This window comes from Dipodomys spectabilis, unplaced genomic scaffold (assembly GCF_019054845.1).
Source record: "Dipodomys spectabilis isolate Male_0828 unplaced genomic scaffold, ASM1905484v1 ptg000147l, whole genome shotgun sequence".
Taxonomy (NCBI): Eukaryota; Metazoa; Chordata; class Mammalia; order Rodentia; family Heteromyidae; genus Dipodomys; species Dipodomys spectabilis.
Genome location: NW_024870824.1, coordinates 7331905 through 7349261, shown reverse-complemented (window position 1 = coordinate 7349261; position 17357 = coordinate 7331905). Strand labels below are relative to the sequence as shown.

The 17357-nt window shown below is 38.3% G+C and overlaps 1 protein-coding gene and 1 non-coding gene across 2 annotated transcripts in view; one reads left to right on the top strand and one right to left on the bottom strand.

Moving 5' to 3' along the window:
• The window catches only part of Pfdn1 (prefoldin subunit 1), a 70333-nt gene that overhangs the window by 2370 nt on the left and 50606 nt on the right, over window positions 1-17357 (top strand). The window contains exon 2 of the mRNA XM_042692060.1: window positions 1218-1384. Coding sequence (XP_042547994.1) covers window positions 1218-1384 — 167 coding nt within the window. The remainder of the gene's footprint in view (window positions 1-1217; window positions 1385-17357) is intronic.
• Window positions 3067-3139, bottom strand: Trnaa-ugc. The gene has a single exon. It is a non-coding gene; the product is annotated as a tRNA-Ala (tRNA).

Genomic DNA, 17357 nt, shown 5'->3' with positions numbered 1-17357 from the left:
TTTCACATTTTTTCTCATTTTTATCTTTCTCTTTCAAATATTTGCATGTTGTAGTAGTTGGAAAAATTCCTGAACTAAGTGTCAAAAGAAATGGATTTAAGTGCCTGCTTTTCCAGCTAATTGTTCAACCCTAGTTTTTTTTTTGTTTTTGGGTCCGGTTGTGGGGCCTGAACTCTGGGCCTGGGCGCTGTCCCTCAGCTCCTCAGCTCAAGGCTAGCGCTCTACCACTTGAGCCACAGCGCCACTTTCGGTCTTTTTTCTTTTTGCTTATATGGTGCTGGGAATCGAACCCAGGGCCTCAGGCATGCAAGGCAAACACGCTCTACCACTGAGCCACCTTCCCAGCCCCCAACCCTAGTTGTTCAAGCCACATTTCTCCCTCCCCCTCTCCCTCTCTCCCTTTCCCTTCCCCTTCCCCTCTCTCCTCTCTTCTCTCCTCCTCTCTCTTCTCTCTTTCTCTCTCTCCTCTCTCTTCTCTCTTTTCTCTCTCTCTCTCTCTCTCTTTCTTTCTCTCTCTTTTGGCGCTCATCCTGAGGCTTGAATTCAGGACCTAGGTGCTGTCTTTGAGCTTTTTTGTGTTGTAAAGCTCCACTTCTGACTTTTTGGAAGCTTACTGGAGCTAAAAGTCTCATGGACTTTCTTGCCCAGGCTGACTTTTGAACCTCCATCCTCAGATCTCAGCCACCTGATTAACTAGGATTACAGGCATGAGCCACCAGTACCCAGCCACTTTTATCTTCTAACTAATTTACTTACTTAATTTGTAGCGTGTGGGTGATAAAACTGCTACTCCTTACTCATACTATTGAAAGGAATAGATGGGATATGTATATTATCACTCATAAATATGTACATGTATATATTTTGTCCCTCATTGTTTCTACATATTTCAATATGGACAAGTGCTTTGAAGTGTAGTTACTTTTATGATTCTTGTTTTGGGCCTCTAGACTTCATTGAGTCATTTATTGCTTTATTTTGTCTACTTGATATGGTTATATAATGTGCACTTATTTTGCTTCAAATTGATTACATCTTCTGAGGATAGGATAAACTCAGACTTTAGCATAGCTTTCAATTATATGGTCATGTTAAATATTCAGTAAATTTTACAACTTTGTCTCTGCTAGCATGTTCTGTTTTAATAAGTTTAGATTAGTCTTAAATGTTTTCTTTGAAATGTTTTACCTACTAAATCAAAGACTTGTTTTTGTTAGGCCTTCACAGAGCTCCAGGCCAAAGTTATTGACACGCAACAGAAGGTGAAGCTTGCAGACATACAGATTGAACAGCTAAACAGAACAAAAAAGCATGCACACCTTACAGATACAGAGATTATGACTTTGGTAGATGAAACTAACATGTATGAAGGCGTAGGAAGAATGTAAGTAAAATATATCCTTAATGGTGTTATCTTGGGAAAGCTTTAATCTGAATCAAGTAATAAAATTTCTTTGTTTTTTAAAAAAATTATCTTTAGTTGTACAAAGGAGTTGCCATTCAGAAATTTCTTCATTTTCAGACTTGTGTTAATGTGTCAGAAAAATGGCCTTCAAAATCATCTAGTGAAAAGCCTTTTCTAAAAAAAACCTAGAATTTCAGAAAGATAATAAATGTTTGAATTTATACTTTGGAGTACATTTCTTACTCTGCTTTCTCTACAAATGTATAAGATCACTAAGAAAAATAAGATTTATTATGGAAATATGTTTATTGTAATTTTGTATGTGAAAATTTAGTTGGTATGATTTTAATCTTTTTATCCTTGAAGAATTTATTTGGAGTTATACAAATCATAAATCTTTTAGACAGCTCACCCAATTTGTAAAATAAAAATAGAGATTAATTTGCCATTTAGGTACCATCATTCTAAAAGAATAATTTTCATGTGAGAAATTTGGTAAACTGGGCTGGGAAGGTGACTCAGTGGTAGAGCGCTTGCCTTGCATGCATGAGGCCCTGGGTTCGATTCCTCAGCACCACATAAGCAAAAAGAAAAAAGCCGGAAGTGGCGTTGTGGCTCTAGTAGTAGAGCGCTAGCCTTGAGCTGAAGAGCTGAGGGACAGCGCCCAGGCCCAGAGTTCAGGCCCCAGGACCGCACCAAAAAAAAAAAAAAAAAAAGAAATCTGGTAAACTAACATCTTTTTTTTTCTTCTAATTTTTTTTGCCAGTCCTGGGGCTTGAACTCAGGGCCTGGGCGCTGTCCCTGAGCCTTTCTGTGCTCGAGGCTAGTGCTCTACCACTTGAGCTATAGCACCACTTTCGGCTTTTTCTGTTTATGTGGTTCTGAGAAATAGAAACCAGGGCTTCATGTATGCCAGGCATGCATTCTACCACTAAGCACATTCCCAGACCTTACCTTTTGTTATTTATTTATTTATTTATTGGTTGGTAGTGGGGCACTGCCCCTGCGCTCCTCAGCTCAAGGCTAGCACTCTACTGCTTGAGCCACAGCACTACTTCCGGTTTTCTAGTAGTTTATTGGAAATAAGAGTCTCACGGAGTTTCCTGCCCGGGCTGGCTTTGATCTATGATCCTCAGATCTCAGCCTCCTGAGTAGCTAGGATTATAGGCGTTAGCCACACGGGCCCGGCTCTTACCTTTTGTTATAATCAACCATTTTCAACTTTTCTTTTTTTTCCGGGGGAGGGGGGGGGTCCGGTCGTGGGGCCTGAACTCTGGGCCTGGGCACTGTCCCTCAGCTCTTCAGCTCAAGGCTGGCGCTCTACCACTTGAGCCACAGCACCACTTCCGGCTTTTTTCTTTTTGCTTATGTGGTGCTGAGGAATCGAACCCAGGGCCTCATGCATGCAAGCACTCTACCAATGAGACACCTTTCCAGCCCCCATTTTTAACTTTTTTCTCTCAGCATATTATCTTTGTGAGAAAGAGTAGGTTTGCTTCATATTTTTATTTATTTATTTTATTTTTATTTTTATTTTTTTGGGGCCGGTCGTGGGCCTGAACTCTGGACCTGGACGCTGTCCCTCGGCTCTTCAGCTCAAGGCTAGCACTCTACCACTTGAGCCACAGTGCCACTTCCGGCTTTTTTCCTTTTTGCTTATGTGCTGCTGGGGAATCGAACCCAGGGCCTCATGCATGCAAGGCAAGCACTCTACCACTGAGCCACCTTCCCAGCCCCTTGCTTCATTTTTTTTTTTTTTTTTGGTCGGCTGTGGGGCTTGAACTCTGGGCCTGGGGGCTGTCCTTCAGCTCTTCAGCTCAAGGCAAGCGCTCTACCACTTGAGCTACAGCGCCACTTCTGGTTTTCTGGTGGTTTATTGGAGATAGGAGTCTCACGGTCTCTCCTGCCCGGGCTGGCTTTGAACCACGATCCTCAGATCTCAGCCTCCTGAGTAGCTAGAATTATAGGCGTGAGCCACCAGCGCCCGGCTTTGCTTCATATTTTTTAAGAAGAAAAGAATGGAAAAGCTCTTAAGTACAGGTCACATTGGAAAAGCTCTTAAATACAGGTCACATTCCATTATAGTGAGCTAAAAGGAGATTTTCTTTTTTTATGGGGGAGGTACAGGAGAAGGGTTTTTCTGGAATTTAGGAATATTAGGTAGTAAGTGAACCATTATTTTAAGTTATGAGTTTTTCTAGTTACAATGGAATTTGACCTCAGTCTTCGGATGTCTTGTTTTGTGATTGAGATGAAGGAAGCATAACTTGTAAAATTTAGTAATGACTTTAAAATTACATCATGAGCAGTAGACACAACTTGTGACTTTAAAAATTAATCTCATTTTGGATCAGAATATGGTAAATTGTTGATCTGATTTGTTTTTTGAGAATGGACATTATGTCATTTATAAATTGTATCTCTGAGTTCATATTTTTCATTTTGGCTTTTTTTAAGAGGATTTAATTTTGTGAGTTTTTAAATAGTACAAAAGAAGTTAAGAAAAAATAGAGTATTTGATTATGTGTTTATGTAATACCAAGTGCATTGTTTTCATTCAATACAGGGTAATTTTATCCTTAATGTAAATATCTATCTGTAGGTCTTAAAGTAGCAAGGCTAGCTTTTCTAGCATGCTATTAACATTGTATGCTTGGATTTCATACCATTCTACAAGCCATTGTTTGTAATAGCTGAAGAATCCCTTTTCCAAAATAGACTGTTTCACTATCTTTGGCCTTTTGAGTTACACTGAAGTTTTTATTTTTAGTTAGAGTAATTTCATTTATTAAACATTTAGCAGAAGTGATGGGAGAGTTTGCATTTTTCTTTTCTGCATATTGCCTGAAGCACTATGGATAGGTTGTATTCTATGCAAAGAATGTTACCAATTAAAGGCTCAGGTATGAATTAATGATAGAATGGCATTATTTTCAGAATGTGTTCTTAAGAGAAACATGTAGTTTCAAATGTTTGGGTAAGCCTTGCTTTTAAACTTTGTGCCTTATGCATTGCACTAGCGTCTGAGTTTGACCCTACATTGTAAGGGCACGTAAGGTGAATAGTGTTTGTTATTTGGCTAGAGTATTAGTGCCCCGAGAGGAAGAAAAGACTTGCTGAGTATTAGTCTGGTCATGAGGATGTTCTTTTTCTTGATGCTAAACCTGAAATATCTATTTCTGAATTTATGATCTTGAGTAATCTTGGGTATCGCTGTGATTCACTCCTTTAATACTAGTCTTTACCTTAAGTTGTCTTCCTTTTTGAATATTAGTTGGGAATTCTGATTATAATATTAAATTTTCCCAAATTTTTGTTTTTAAAAGAGATTATACTCTAAAACTGTTCTTGTGTTAGCACCTGCAATAGATTTTTCTGTATCTGAAATTCAGACCTCATTTTTTTTAATTTTAATTTTCTTATCAGGGTGATATACAGAGGGGTTACAGTTACGTAAGTTAGACAATATATTTCTTGTCAAACTCCTTACCCTTCCCTCATTTTCCCATTATTTCTTAAGCATTGCAGTAGCTCTTAACTGTTTTTTCCTGCCTTCTGTCTGTACTGATTCTTCACACTTGCCAGAATCAGTCATGTCAGTGTTCTTCATAAGCTCTTCTCTTCTTTTTCTATTGACTATGGGGGGGGGGGGGGGGAAATCTAAGCTTGTTAGCCTAATATTCATGGTTATTCAGAATCTGTCTAGCTAGCCTCAGGTCCATCCACTTTGTACTTGCAGACTCAGGATAGCATATATATTCTTCTTCTTTTTCTGGTTTTGTTATGTGTTGAGAAGGATTTTGAAGTTTCATGTGGACTTTAAACATGCTCTTATTGATGACTGATGGGTAGAAGAGTACTAGCACATGTACTAGAAATTTTTATCTGTAACCTTGTACAAACATGTTCTTGTACCTTGCCTTTGTTCATGCTGTTTTTGGCTTACAATATTTCTTTTTCCCCTGTGAAGTTCTCTTAAAGTTATAGTTCTCTTAAAGATATAGCTCATTCTTAAAATGCCTCTAAAGATTTGTGTAGCCACTGCAGTAGACTTACACAATCTTTTCTGGGTGATAATAGGGCTTTTGTTTCTATAGTCTTTAGAGAACTGGAGTAGCTTTGTCCAGCTAGATCATCACTCTGATATCATAGACATATATTACCTTAGTTTCCTCATTTCTTAGTATAATGTATGGCACAAAGGAGATGTTCAGTAAATATGTATTGGTTTGAGTTCAATCTGCTTAATCTTGACTAAAATAATTAATTTTCTTTTGGTTCTTCAGAAAAAAAGATTTATAAAGTGCTCAGGGGGCTGGGATGGTGACTCAGTGGTAGAGCACTTGCCTTGCATGCCTGAGGCCCTGGGTTCGATTCCTCAGCACCACATAAGCAAAAAGAAAAAAGCCGGAAGTGGCGCTGTGGCTCAAGTGGTAGAGCACTAGCCTTGAGCTGAAGAGCTGAAGGATAGCGCCCAGGCCCAGAGTTCAGGCCCCATGATCGGATTCCTCCCCCCCCCCCCCCCCAAAAAAAAAAGAATTAGTGCCCAGTCATTCTGTTTAATATATGATTTAGTCAAAGTGAAATTATAAAAGTAACATTTTTCTACTAAGGTCAAAGAAATTATTTCTCACCAAAATTGTCTTTGACCTCACAGGATCAGTGTGACAAAATTAGTTGTTAAATCTGTTGAGAACGTTTACTTAATACTAAATGCCAGCCAGTTGCAGAGATAGTCAGAACTGACAACAAAGAAACTGCAGACTTTCAGAGTTATGCTGAAGGTAGCCTAATTCTTCTGACAATTAAGGCTAGTCTGTGCAAAATAATTTCAATATAATTGTTTTTTTTTTTACGTTTCCTATCTTCATGTGGGGTATGCATTTGGTTTAAGAACATTGCAAGCCCTTCAAGCTTGTAAGAGAAATTAGTAGAAGAAATTACTGCTAAAGACTTCTTACAGTTGCCTATTTTTGGTTTAAAATAAGAAAAGTCAAGCAAAGAGGGTCAGGGAAGATGAATTGTTATATACTGTAAGCTCTGAGAATTCATTGCTCAAAGCTATAGTCCATCCAGTCTTTTGGCAGGTTGCCAGCACATTTTAGTTCTCTTACTTCATATTCTTTGGAGAGGCTGTTATGTAGCCTGATACTACTACCACCAATTTCTAGTTTTGCTACTTAAGCTGTTTGTGAGCTGACCTCACCCTACTGCTTTGAGAACTATGATGAAAGTTACAACTGTGGGATGATCTGTCTGAATATTTGGAAGTGTTTGTCTTTGCATCTTTCTAGCATGCAAAGAGGGAGTACAGATTCGAGTCAACGTGATGTGAATATTTCTTGTATTTTTTCATAAATGAGGCCATTTATGTTTGCTTGTGGGCAGTTTCCCTTTTTTCTTTGTATAGTACAAGATAATTGAAAAAATGTTTTACTTTTTTTTGCAAGAATTACATTTGGAGTTCATATAAATGACATTTAATCATGCTACTGTTTCAAAGGACCATCATTAGAATAAATAAATGTCAAACATGTTTATTAACAGCAGACAAGATCCTGGTCCTGATTTGATGTGAAGAATATTATTCTAACACCCTTTTTGTTTGGGTACTATGTAAATTTCCACAAGAGACAAATTGGTCTTTATTTATTTAAATGTAGGAGGAACTTGAGTAGATTAGCCTTTGAGAAGAATGAGTGCCTTTTTAAAACTTGGAACCTAACTAAAAATAACTTTGTGTCATATTTAAACTAATTTAGAGGTATGCTACCATTCTGTGGGTATTTTTTACATTTAAGGAACTAAGAATGAACAATGGTATAAATCTACCAACTAGATAAGTGTCTAGCAATGCAGAAATTGCTGTTTGGGAGCAGTGTTGCTATTTCTACATGTTGAAGTAATTTAATGGTTTATCCTTGATGGTTGAAAGATCTAGTGGCAAAACTTGAGATAAATGTAGCACAGGTAGAAAGTGAAGTACTAAGTATAATTCTAATAGGTAATAGATTTTAAAAAAATTAAGACAACTAGGCATTTTGAACATAGAAATTGAGACTTCATGACATTGAGATTGAGCTGTCTTTGTTTAAAATTTTCAATTTTTTTGTGGTAATCTTTTTTTTAGTGTTGACCTATAATTTGAGTTGTTATATTCAGTAAAGGCAGGATGATTACTTTGCAACTATTGCAACTCTTTTATAGTTTCATGTAGCTATAGAGTACATCTTAAACTGAAGAAAATGTTATATTTTATTCTGAGATGAGAAAATAAAAATTTTAAATCTTGGTATAGTAAATATTTTTATTTTTTGATAAATGCTGTTAATAATGTAGTAAAAATTATATTGTTGCTTTCACCAGAACGAAGTTTAGTTTTTTAATAATTTAGTGCTTACTACAGAAGGTAAAGTAGATACTTTTGTTTTGAAAACCACATTGCAAATGCAAACTTGCCTATTTATATTTCCTTAAAAGTATTAATTTATGGGCTGGGAAGGTGGCTCAGTGGTAGAGTGCTTGCCCTGCATGCATGAGGCCCTAGGTTCGATTCCTCAGCACCACATAAGCAGAAAAAGCCAGAAGTGGAGCTGTGGCTCAAGTGGTAGAACGCTAGCCTTGAGCTGAAGAGCTGAGGGACAGCGCCCAGGCCCCGAGTTCAGGCCCCATGACCGACAAAGAAAAAAAAAATAAATGTAGTAAATTTATATTTTAGAGTCTAGAAAATAAAGATAAAATGTCAAAAGTAATAAAATTTTTTTAAGCTTTTTTTTTTTTTTTTTAAAGAAGAAAAGTTCTTGGCATTCAGAAGCTTTTACTAAGAGAACATGACCCGCCCTTCTTAGGTTTTTATACAGAGCCATTTAAAGTCATGGCTGTCAAATTGCTCAGAGTTCTAAATGAAAAAAATAACTTTTCCTGTTGTGCAGGGAAAAATGACTTCAGTTTTATTGATATGTATGTATATAACCCCAGAAAGGCGCACTTTTCTCTTGCATAGATTGAGTACTCTGGGGAAGGAGATTTTTGAGTAATGTTCTTAATTCCCTTAAGATGTCAGTGCTTTAAAAAATGATGTTCATTACACCTCTGTTCTGCCTCTGTCTACAATGACGTCACTGTTTTTACACCAGGAGAGGTTAGCAAATGTTTTTGTAAGACTTACATACTCATGTTTCTGCAAAAGAGTACTTTAATAATTCTTTCCTTTCTTCTTCTCCCATGGCTCCAGACTCTAAATATTCTCACCCAAACACAGGAAATTAATTTTGAAAAATGCTAATTGCAGTCTATTGTCAAATAAGTTTATTTTGGAGAGTACAAATGTGCTAAAATAAACTTTTTATTTAGTATGTCCTGTTATGTATGGCGTTAACTTCTTTTTTTTTTTTTTTTGGGTCCGGTCGTGGGGGTCTGAACTCTGGGCCTGGGCACTTTCTCTCAGCTCTTCAGCTCAAGGCTAGCACTCTACCACTTGAGCCACAGTGCCACTTCCGGCTTTTTTCTTTTTGCTTATGTGGTGCTGAAGAATGGAACCCAGGGCCTCAGGCATGCAAGGTGAGCCCTCTACCACTGAGCCACCTTCCCAGCCCCATTAACTTCTTTAGTCTATAAATTTGCTAAAAAAAAAAAAAAAAAACATAAAGATAATCATTCAGTTATCTGGAAGACTGCTTCTTGTCATTAAGAAAAACAGACAAACAAACCCTAGCCAGGCACTGTTGGCTTACACCTATAATCCTAGCTTCTCAGGAGGCTGAGGATCTCAGTTTGAAGCCAGCCTGGGCAGGAAAGGCCCTAAGACTCTGAAGGGGCTGTGGCTCAAAGTGGTATAGCACTGGCCTTGAGCAAAAGAATCTCAGGGACAGTGCCCAGGCCCTGAGTTCAAGCCCCAGGACAGGCAAAAAACAAAAACAAAACCCCCACAAAACCCCCAATAAACCAACGAAACCTTGTTTTGTTTCTTGCCAGTACAAGGGTTTGAATTTAGGGCTTTTGAAGTTTGGTCAGCAATGCTCTACCACATAAGTCACACTTCTAGTCTTTGCTAGTTCTTTTGGAGATGAAATCTTATTGACACCCTTTCTTGCTGTTCTTATGTAAATAAAAAATGAATAGCAGCAGTCTTGAACTGTGTTACTTTGTTACTGAGGAATTCTGTGCTATAACTGACTTAATTCTGCCTGAATTTCTCTAAAAAGGAAACAGTCAATTTTAAGCAGTACCAAGAATTTTCTGATTTTAGCTGCTGCTTATCTCATAGTGGCAAATTTAGGAACAACTTACTGTCTAATCTGAGTGAGATGACTGAGATGTTCATGTCAAGGAATGTAATCTGCCTAATGCAATGTCCAGAAAAGAGTTCAGAAAAATACTCACCTAGAAGGTAGTCCATATATGTGAAGACATACTTGGTAATGAATTGTTAGTGGTCTTTTCTTTTTCTTGAATCAAAAATTCTTGGGCGGAGTGCCAGTGGTCCATACTTAAAATCCTAGCTTACTTAGGAGGTTAAGATCTGAGGATCAAGGTTCAAAGATAGCCCTAACTGGAAAGTTCACAGGACTCTTATTTTCAGTTAACTACCTAAAAATCTGGAAGTGGAGGTGTGGCTCAAGTGGTAGAGCACTAGGCTTTAATAAAAAAGCTCTGCGACAGTGCCTAGACCCAGAATTAAAGCCCCAGTACTGGCACACACACACAGAAATGCTGGGAATTATTATTGTGGTGGCTACCTCCTATAATTCCTGTATATTTGTCAGGAGGGAAGATGAAGCTAGATGATTGAAACTTTGAAGCCAGCTTGGGCTAAAATAGGAAGACCTATCTCTGGAATGAATGAATAAAATATTAGCACTTGGGAGCCTGAGACAGGAGGAACATGAGTTCTAGGCCAGCCTGGGACTACATTGTAAGACCTTTTCTCAGAAAATTAGCCAATCAAAAAAAAAAAAAGCCTAAAAAAATTCCTGGGATCTGCAAATAACCATTACCCTGGTGGAATAATTAGAGTTGCAGTGGTTTGCGTGCACCAGTTGTGCTGTGCCTTGTGAAGAATGTATGATCATTTTATTTTTAGGATATAGGTTTGAATGGGCATATCTGAGCGAATATCTCATGTCCAGGCTGAAACTCAAATTCTTGTTTTGAGGATAAAGTATCCTTGAAACAGACTAGATTACTTGGAAGACACTATCATTTAGGCTTTGAAAAGAGGATCTAAAATATTCTAATATAAAATTGGCACAGTACCAGGAACTAGTATTAAAAATATGCCTTTAGCTAGGTGCTGGTGGCTAATCCTATTATCCTAGCCACTCAGGAGGCTGAGATCTGAGAATCACAGTTTAAAGCTAGCCTGGGCAGGAAAGTCGTCCTGTGAGACTCTTATCTCCAATTAACCACCAGAAAACTGGAAATGGAGTTGTGGCTCAAAGTGGTAGAGTGCTAACCTTGAGCAAAAAGAAGTCCAGGGACAGAGCTCAGGACATGAGTTAAAGCCCCAGGACTGCACATGTACACACATACATATAGGAAATATTTTTAAATAGATAAGAGCATGTCTGTCCTAAGTTTAACCTTTTACATTGGCCAGGGGTGTGTGTGTGTGTGTGTGTGTGTGTGTGTGTGTGTGTGTGTGTGTGTGTGTGTGTGTGTGTGTGTGTGTGTGTGTGTGTGTGTGTGTGTGTGTGTGTGTGTGTGTGTGTGTGTGTGTGTGTGTGTGTGTGTGTGTGTGTGTGTGTGTGTGTGTGTGTGTGTGTGTGTCTGAGACTTTCATATTTGTGCTAAAGTACACATATTTCTCTATGACTTTGTGCTTTTATACCAGTTTTCTATTTATTTATTTATTTATTTGGTCCAGTCGTGGGGCCTGAACTCTGGGCCTGGGTGCTGTCCCTCAGCTCTTCAGCTCAAGGCTAGCACTCTACCACTTGAGCCACAGCACCACTTCCGGCTTTTTTCTTATGTGGTGCTGAGGAATTGAACCCAGGGCCTCAGGCATGCAAGGCAAGTGTTCTACCACTGAGCCACCTTCCCAGCCCTTATACCAGTTTTCTGTTCTGTATTCAGTATTAGGATTTTTTTATGCCTTCGTGCTTGTATTTTATCCATTGTCATAGTTTAACCTACTTACTAAAAGATCACAGCCTGAAGGAAGCTGTACAATAGTGCCATGCTTAGTAAGGGTAAAAGTGGTAAACGAGAGATTATCAGAGGAGATTATTTACTTGGAGTAAGTACCAAATAGTAGTTGTGATTTAAAAAGAGACTGATTTTAATTAGTAGAAATTGAGCCTAGCAGTGTGTGTTGCTTATCTGCAACAAGGAATGTTTATATATGGGATTGGGTTTCTCAAGAGATGATGATTTTCTAGTACTTTCAGTGATTTCTTTTCTCCTCATCTTCTTTGTCATATTTATAGTCTTTAGTAGATCTTCCTCCCCTTGACTTTCAGGAAACCACCTCTTGGGTTTTTCTTGTACTGTACCCTTTTCAATCCTTACTGTTTTCTTGTACTTTCACATTTGTGATATTAGATTGACATTGCATTTAGTTCTCCGAATTCTTTTTTCTTTTGCATTTACTCAAGTCTCTTAGTGACTTTTTTATTAAGTATTGTTATAATTTCATATGTCAGATTATGAGTACAATGCATCTTGATCACTACCGCCCGTTTTATTGTTCTCCCTCATCCTTTCAGTGCTTCTAAATCTTCCTCCATTTCCCCCCCTCATTGAAAGGATGAAATGAAGTTGTTGCCTATGTCCTTTTTTTTGTTCCCAGCCCTCCCCCGCCCCCCTTTTTTTTGTCTTCTCTTTTTTGGTACTAGGATCGAACCCAGGATGTTGCACTTGCTAGGCAAGTGCTTTGCCACTGAGCTACATTTATGGTATCTTTTCTTCTTTTCTCACAGTTTTTTCTGTTAATTGTCTTGCATTATTTAAAATCTTACATTTGTTAAAACTTTTAAATTTATTTAAAAAATTTAAATAAGATTCATACATAGGATATATTGAGAATCATTATATTTTCTAGTCCTAGGCTTTGATAAATATGTAGTCTTTTGTATCAAACATTACATTGTCACATTGATAGTTTTATTGTTCCCTAAATTCTTTGTGCTTTATCTATTCATCCCCCTTCCATCCTTCCTTCCTGCCTCTCCTCTCTGGTGATTGCTGATCTTTCTCTACTGGTTCTGTAGCTTTGCCTTTTCTGGAATGTCATTCAGTTGGAATCATGGCTACAGTGTGTAGTCATTTCATACTGGCAATATAGGCATACTTGGCAATAATGTGTTTTAAGATTTTTTTTCCATGTCATTGTGGCTTGATAACTCATTTCTTTTTCTTGTTGAATAATACTCCATTGTATGGATGTTCCACAGTTTATCCATTTAAGGATAAAATATCCATTGAGAGATATTTTGGTTGCTTCTAGGTTTTAGCAATTATGAATAGAGCTGTTGTAAACTTTTGTGTGCAGGTTTTTACATACATAACGTTTGCAACTCATTTGGAAATACTGAAGAGTATAATTGTTTGGTCATATATTTAACTTTATGAGAAGCTTCTAAACTATTTTTCAAAGTGGCCTGTACTACTTTGGCATTCCCTCCAGCAATGAATGAGCGTTCTTGCGCTGTATCTTCACTAGCATTTGGTAGTGGTGTTAATATTTTTGGATTTTGTCACTATATTATAGATGTGTAGTAATATCTCACTGTCAATAGAAGTTGCCATTCTCTACTGGTATGTGATGTTGAATATATCTCACCTGCATCTTTTCTGTGTGTGTGTGTGGGGATTTGAACTCAGCCTTGCACTTACGTGGTAGGTGCTCTAAAACTGAGCCACTCCTCCTGACCCACATGATTATTTTTTCTCTTTCTCTTTGATAAGATGTCTATTCAGATATTTTTTTTCTTTATTTTTTTTTCTGTGGTAGTAGGGATTGAATTCAAGGCATATTTGCTAGGCAGGTGTTCTGTAGCTTTTAATATGGGCATTTTGTTTTTGTTGTTGTTGCTGTTGTTCAGTTCTTTGTATAAATTTTATGTTAGTCCTTTATTAGATAGGTGTTGTGCAAATATTTTTTTTTTCTTTTTTTTTTTTGGGTCCGGTCGTGGGGCCTGAACTCTGGGCCTGGGCGCTGTCCCTCAGCTCAAGGCTAGCACTCTACCACTTGAGTCACAGCGCCACTTCCGGCTTTTTTCTTTTTGCTTATGTGGTGCTGAGGAATCGAAACCAGGGCCTCAGGCATACAAGGCAAGCACTCTACCACTGAGCCAACTTCCCAGCCCTGTGCAAATATTTTCTATCTATAGATTTTTATTATTTTTAGCCTTTTGTTTTTAGAATGTTTCTTGACTTAACCATACTATAGGATGTATCAGGTTCATCTTGTATTTACCTGGTGTGAACACTAAAATGAGTCTTCTCCCTAAAATTCTGATTCCCTTTACTGAAGAATGATATTTATAAACCAAGATATGGTTACTGGGTATGTTTGTTGATACCGTGTACCACTATTTCTAGGTCCTCTCAGTGAATAGACAGATAGGTACAGGTATAAGTATAGGTGTATATTCAGATCTATAATTTTTAAAATGTGTATCAATTATATATGTTAAGCTGAGTTCACACTGAGTTCACACTGACACCTACTTTTGTTGAAAACTAATAGAGTTCATTCTGGTCTTTATTACTTATCTGTAACTTGCTCTCTGCCAGAGAGGATAAAGGCATGAGCCACCAGTACCCAGCATTTTTCTTTTTCTTTCTTTCTTTTTTTTAATGCCAGTCCTGGAGCTTAAATGCTTGGCCTTGGTGCTATTCCTCGGCTTTTGTGCTCAAGTCTAGTGCTCAACCCTTGAGTCACAGATTCACTTCCAGCTTTTTTGGTGGTTAACTGATGATGAGAGTCTCATAGACTTTCCATCCCAGGCTGGCTTCAAACCTCAATCCTTAGATTTCAGTCTCCTGAGTACCTAGGATTACAGGTGTGAGCTACTGGTACCTGGCTCAACAGTTGTTGTTGTTTTTTAATAAAAATATCAACATTCTTTTTCTTAGTCACATTGAGACTCTTTGTTTTGGTTGGGGGGGGGGGGAGTTGTTTATTTGGTTGGTTGGGGACTTGGAACTAAGGGCCTATATGCTGTCCCTGAGCTTTTTTTTTTTTTTATGTTGTTGTTGGTTGTAGGGCTTGAACTCTAGGCCTGGGTGCTCTTCGTCAGCTCTTCAGCTCAAGGCTAGTGCTCTACCACTTGAGCCACAGCGCCTCTTCCTGTTTTCTGGTGGTTTATTGGAGATAAGAGTTTCAGGGACTTTCCTGCCCAGGCTGGCTTTGAACCGAACTGAGGTCCTCAGATCTCAGTCTCCTGAGTAGGTAGGATTACAGGCGTGAGCCACCAGCACCTGGCTCCCTGAGCTTTTATGTTTTTTTTTTTTTTTGGCTGGTCGTAGGGCCTGAACTCTGGGTCTGGGCACTGTCCCTCAGCTCTTCAACGCAAGGTGAGCACTCTACCACTTGAGCCACAGTGCCACTTCCAGTTTTTTCTGCTTATGTGGTGCAGAGGAATTGAACCCAGGCCTCATGCATACAAGGCAAGCACTCTACCACTGAGCCACCTTCCCAGCCCCTGAGCTTTTATGTTTAATGGTAGTATTCTGCCAGTTGAGCTACAGCTTGACTTCTGATTTTTCTGGTGGTTAATTGGAGATGAGTGTCTCATGGACTTTCCTGCCTGTGCTTTATACCACGATCTTCTGATCTCAGCCTCCTCAGTAGCTAGGATTACAGGAGGGAGCCACCAGCACCCGACTCACAATGAGACTCTTAAAATACAAATGTTAAAGTCATTTCCTTTCGGGAAGTAATCCTGGGGATTGAATCCAGGGCTTCACGCACTCAGTTGCTTTAGCACTAAGCTATAGTCCTAGCCCTGTTAAAACAATTTCATGATTAATCTGTTATTTGTTTTGTTGGGAGTAGATGTTAATTCATTTCCTGGATGGTTTATATTTTATATAACCTTATATTTTCCAGCTGGCCCTGAACATACTTGCTCAGGTGATCCTCCTCTAGAAATAGGGAGTTTCTGGGCCTACAGGTGTGTACTGCCATGCCTGTATTTAGCTTTTTTTTTTTTTTGAGGTATTATTTATATAGAAAATATTTACCTGTAATTAAAATATGTTTATATAAACTAATGTATCTGTAAAAATTATATATTTGTTTAACAAAAAATCTAAAAATCTTAAAAAAACTGACAAATATACTGTTATGAAATTATCACTACAAGTTATAGAAAATACACATCATCCCAAAGTATTTTTTCATATCCATTTGTGGACAAAACTCTCCCTAACTCCTGGTTAGGATTGATTTGGTTTCTGTCCTTGTAATTTTGCATTTTTTAAATGTGTTATGGAAATAGAATCACACCATATGTAGCTTTTTTGTGTCTGAATTCTTTGACTTAGCATAATGTTTAATGCTTTAGATATTTCTCCATAATTTTTCCATATGACAGTAGTTTGTTCCTTTTGTTCCTATTCTCCCCCCCCCCCCCTTTTTTTTTGGTTGGTTGTGGGGCCCGGAACTCTGGGCCGGGGCTCTGTCCCTCAGCTCTTCAGCTCAAGGCTAGTGCTCTACCACTTGAGCACAGTGCCACTTTTGGCTTTTTCTGCTTATGTAGTGCTGAGGAATCAAACCCAGGGTCTCATGCATGCAAGGCAAGCATTCTACCACCTTCCCAGCTCCGTTTCCCCTTTTTTTTCTGAATAACATTCACCTATATATCTCACCATAATTACCTCTGAGTTGAATTGCTGGGTTGAATGAAATGTGATTGGGTTTATAACAAATCCTCTGTACCAAGGAAAAATGACTTCACTATTTTGCATGCCAATCAGAGTGCATGAGTCTTCTAATTTGCTTTGTATCTTCTTTGTGTTTATGCTGGTACCAGGGCTTAAATTTGGGGCCTTCAGGGCCTTAGCTCTTGCTCAAGGTTTTTGATCAGAACTGGTGCTTCATCACTTGAGCCACATTCCTGTTAGTTTTTTTGCTGGTTATTTGGAGATTGAGTCTGGAGGACTTTTATACTTAGGTTGGCTTTGAGTCTCAGATCTAAGCTTTCTGAGTAGGTTAGAGTTATAGGCTTGAGCCACTGGTGCCCAGTTTGCTGTATATTTTCATCAACATTTGGTATTGCCTTTTTTTCTTTTTAAATTCTAGCTAATAGGTGTCAAATGGCATCTCACTGTGGTTTAATTTGCATTTCCCTAAGGACTAATGTTGACTGTATTTATCTTTCATAAAATTCACCTCTTCTTTGGTGAAGTTTCTTTGGGAATCTTTTGATGATTTTTTTGAAAGATAAAATTCAGATAACATTAACAATTTTTTTTTTTGGTAGTGGTAGTTTTTATTTATTTGCTGGTATCATGTCTGAACTTTGGGCTTCATGCTCACAGCTGGTGCTCTACCTCTAAAGCCATGCTTCCAGCCCAGGTTTTTGTTAGTAAATTGGAGATAGTGGCTTGCAGACTTTTCTGCCTGGGCTAGCTTCAAATTGTAATACTAAGTCCTAGCATCCTGAGTAGCTAGGATTACGGGTGTGAGCCATTGATGACTGATTGATACTGAGGTTTAAAATCAGGGCCTTGTGCTTGTTAAGATGCCTTCTCACTTGAGCCATGCCTCCAGCTCATATTTTTCCATTTAAAGTGTACAGTTCAGTGGTTTTTCTATACTTATGAAGTTCTGCAGTCATAATCCTTTTCTGATTCCAGAACATACTTGCCACTTCTAAAAGACTCCTCCAGTCCTCCTGTGCATTAGCAGTTATTTATTTATTTTTTGGTCTGGTCGTGGGGCCTGAACTCTGGGCCTGGGCGCTGTCCCCCAGCTCTTCAGCTCAAGGCTAGCACTCTACCA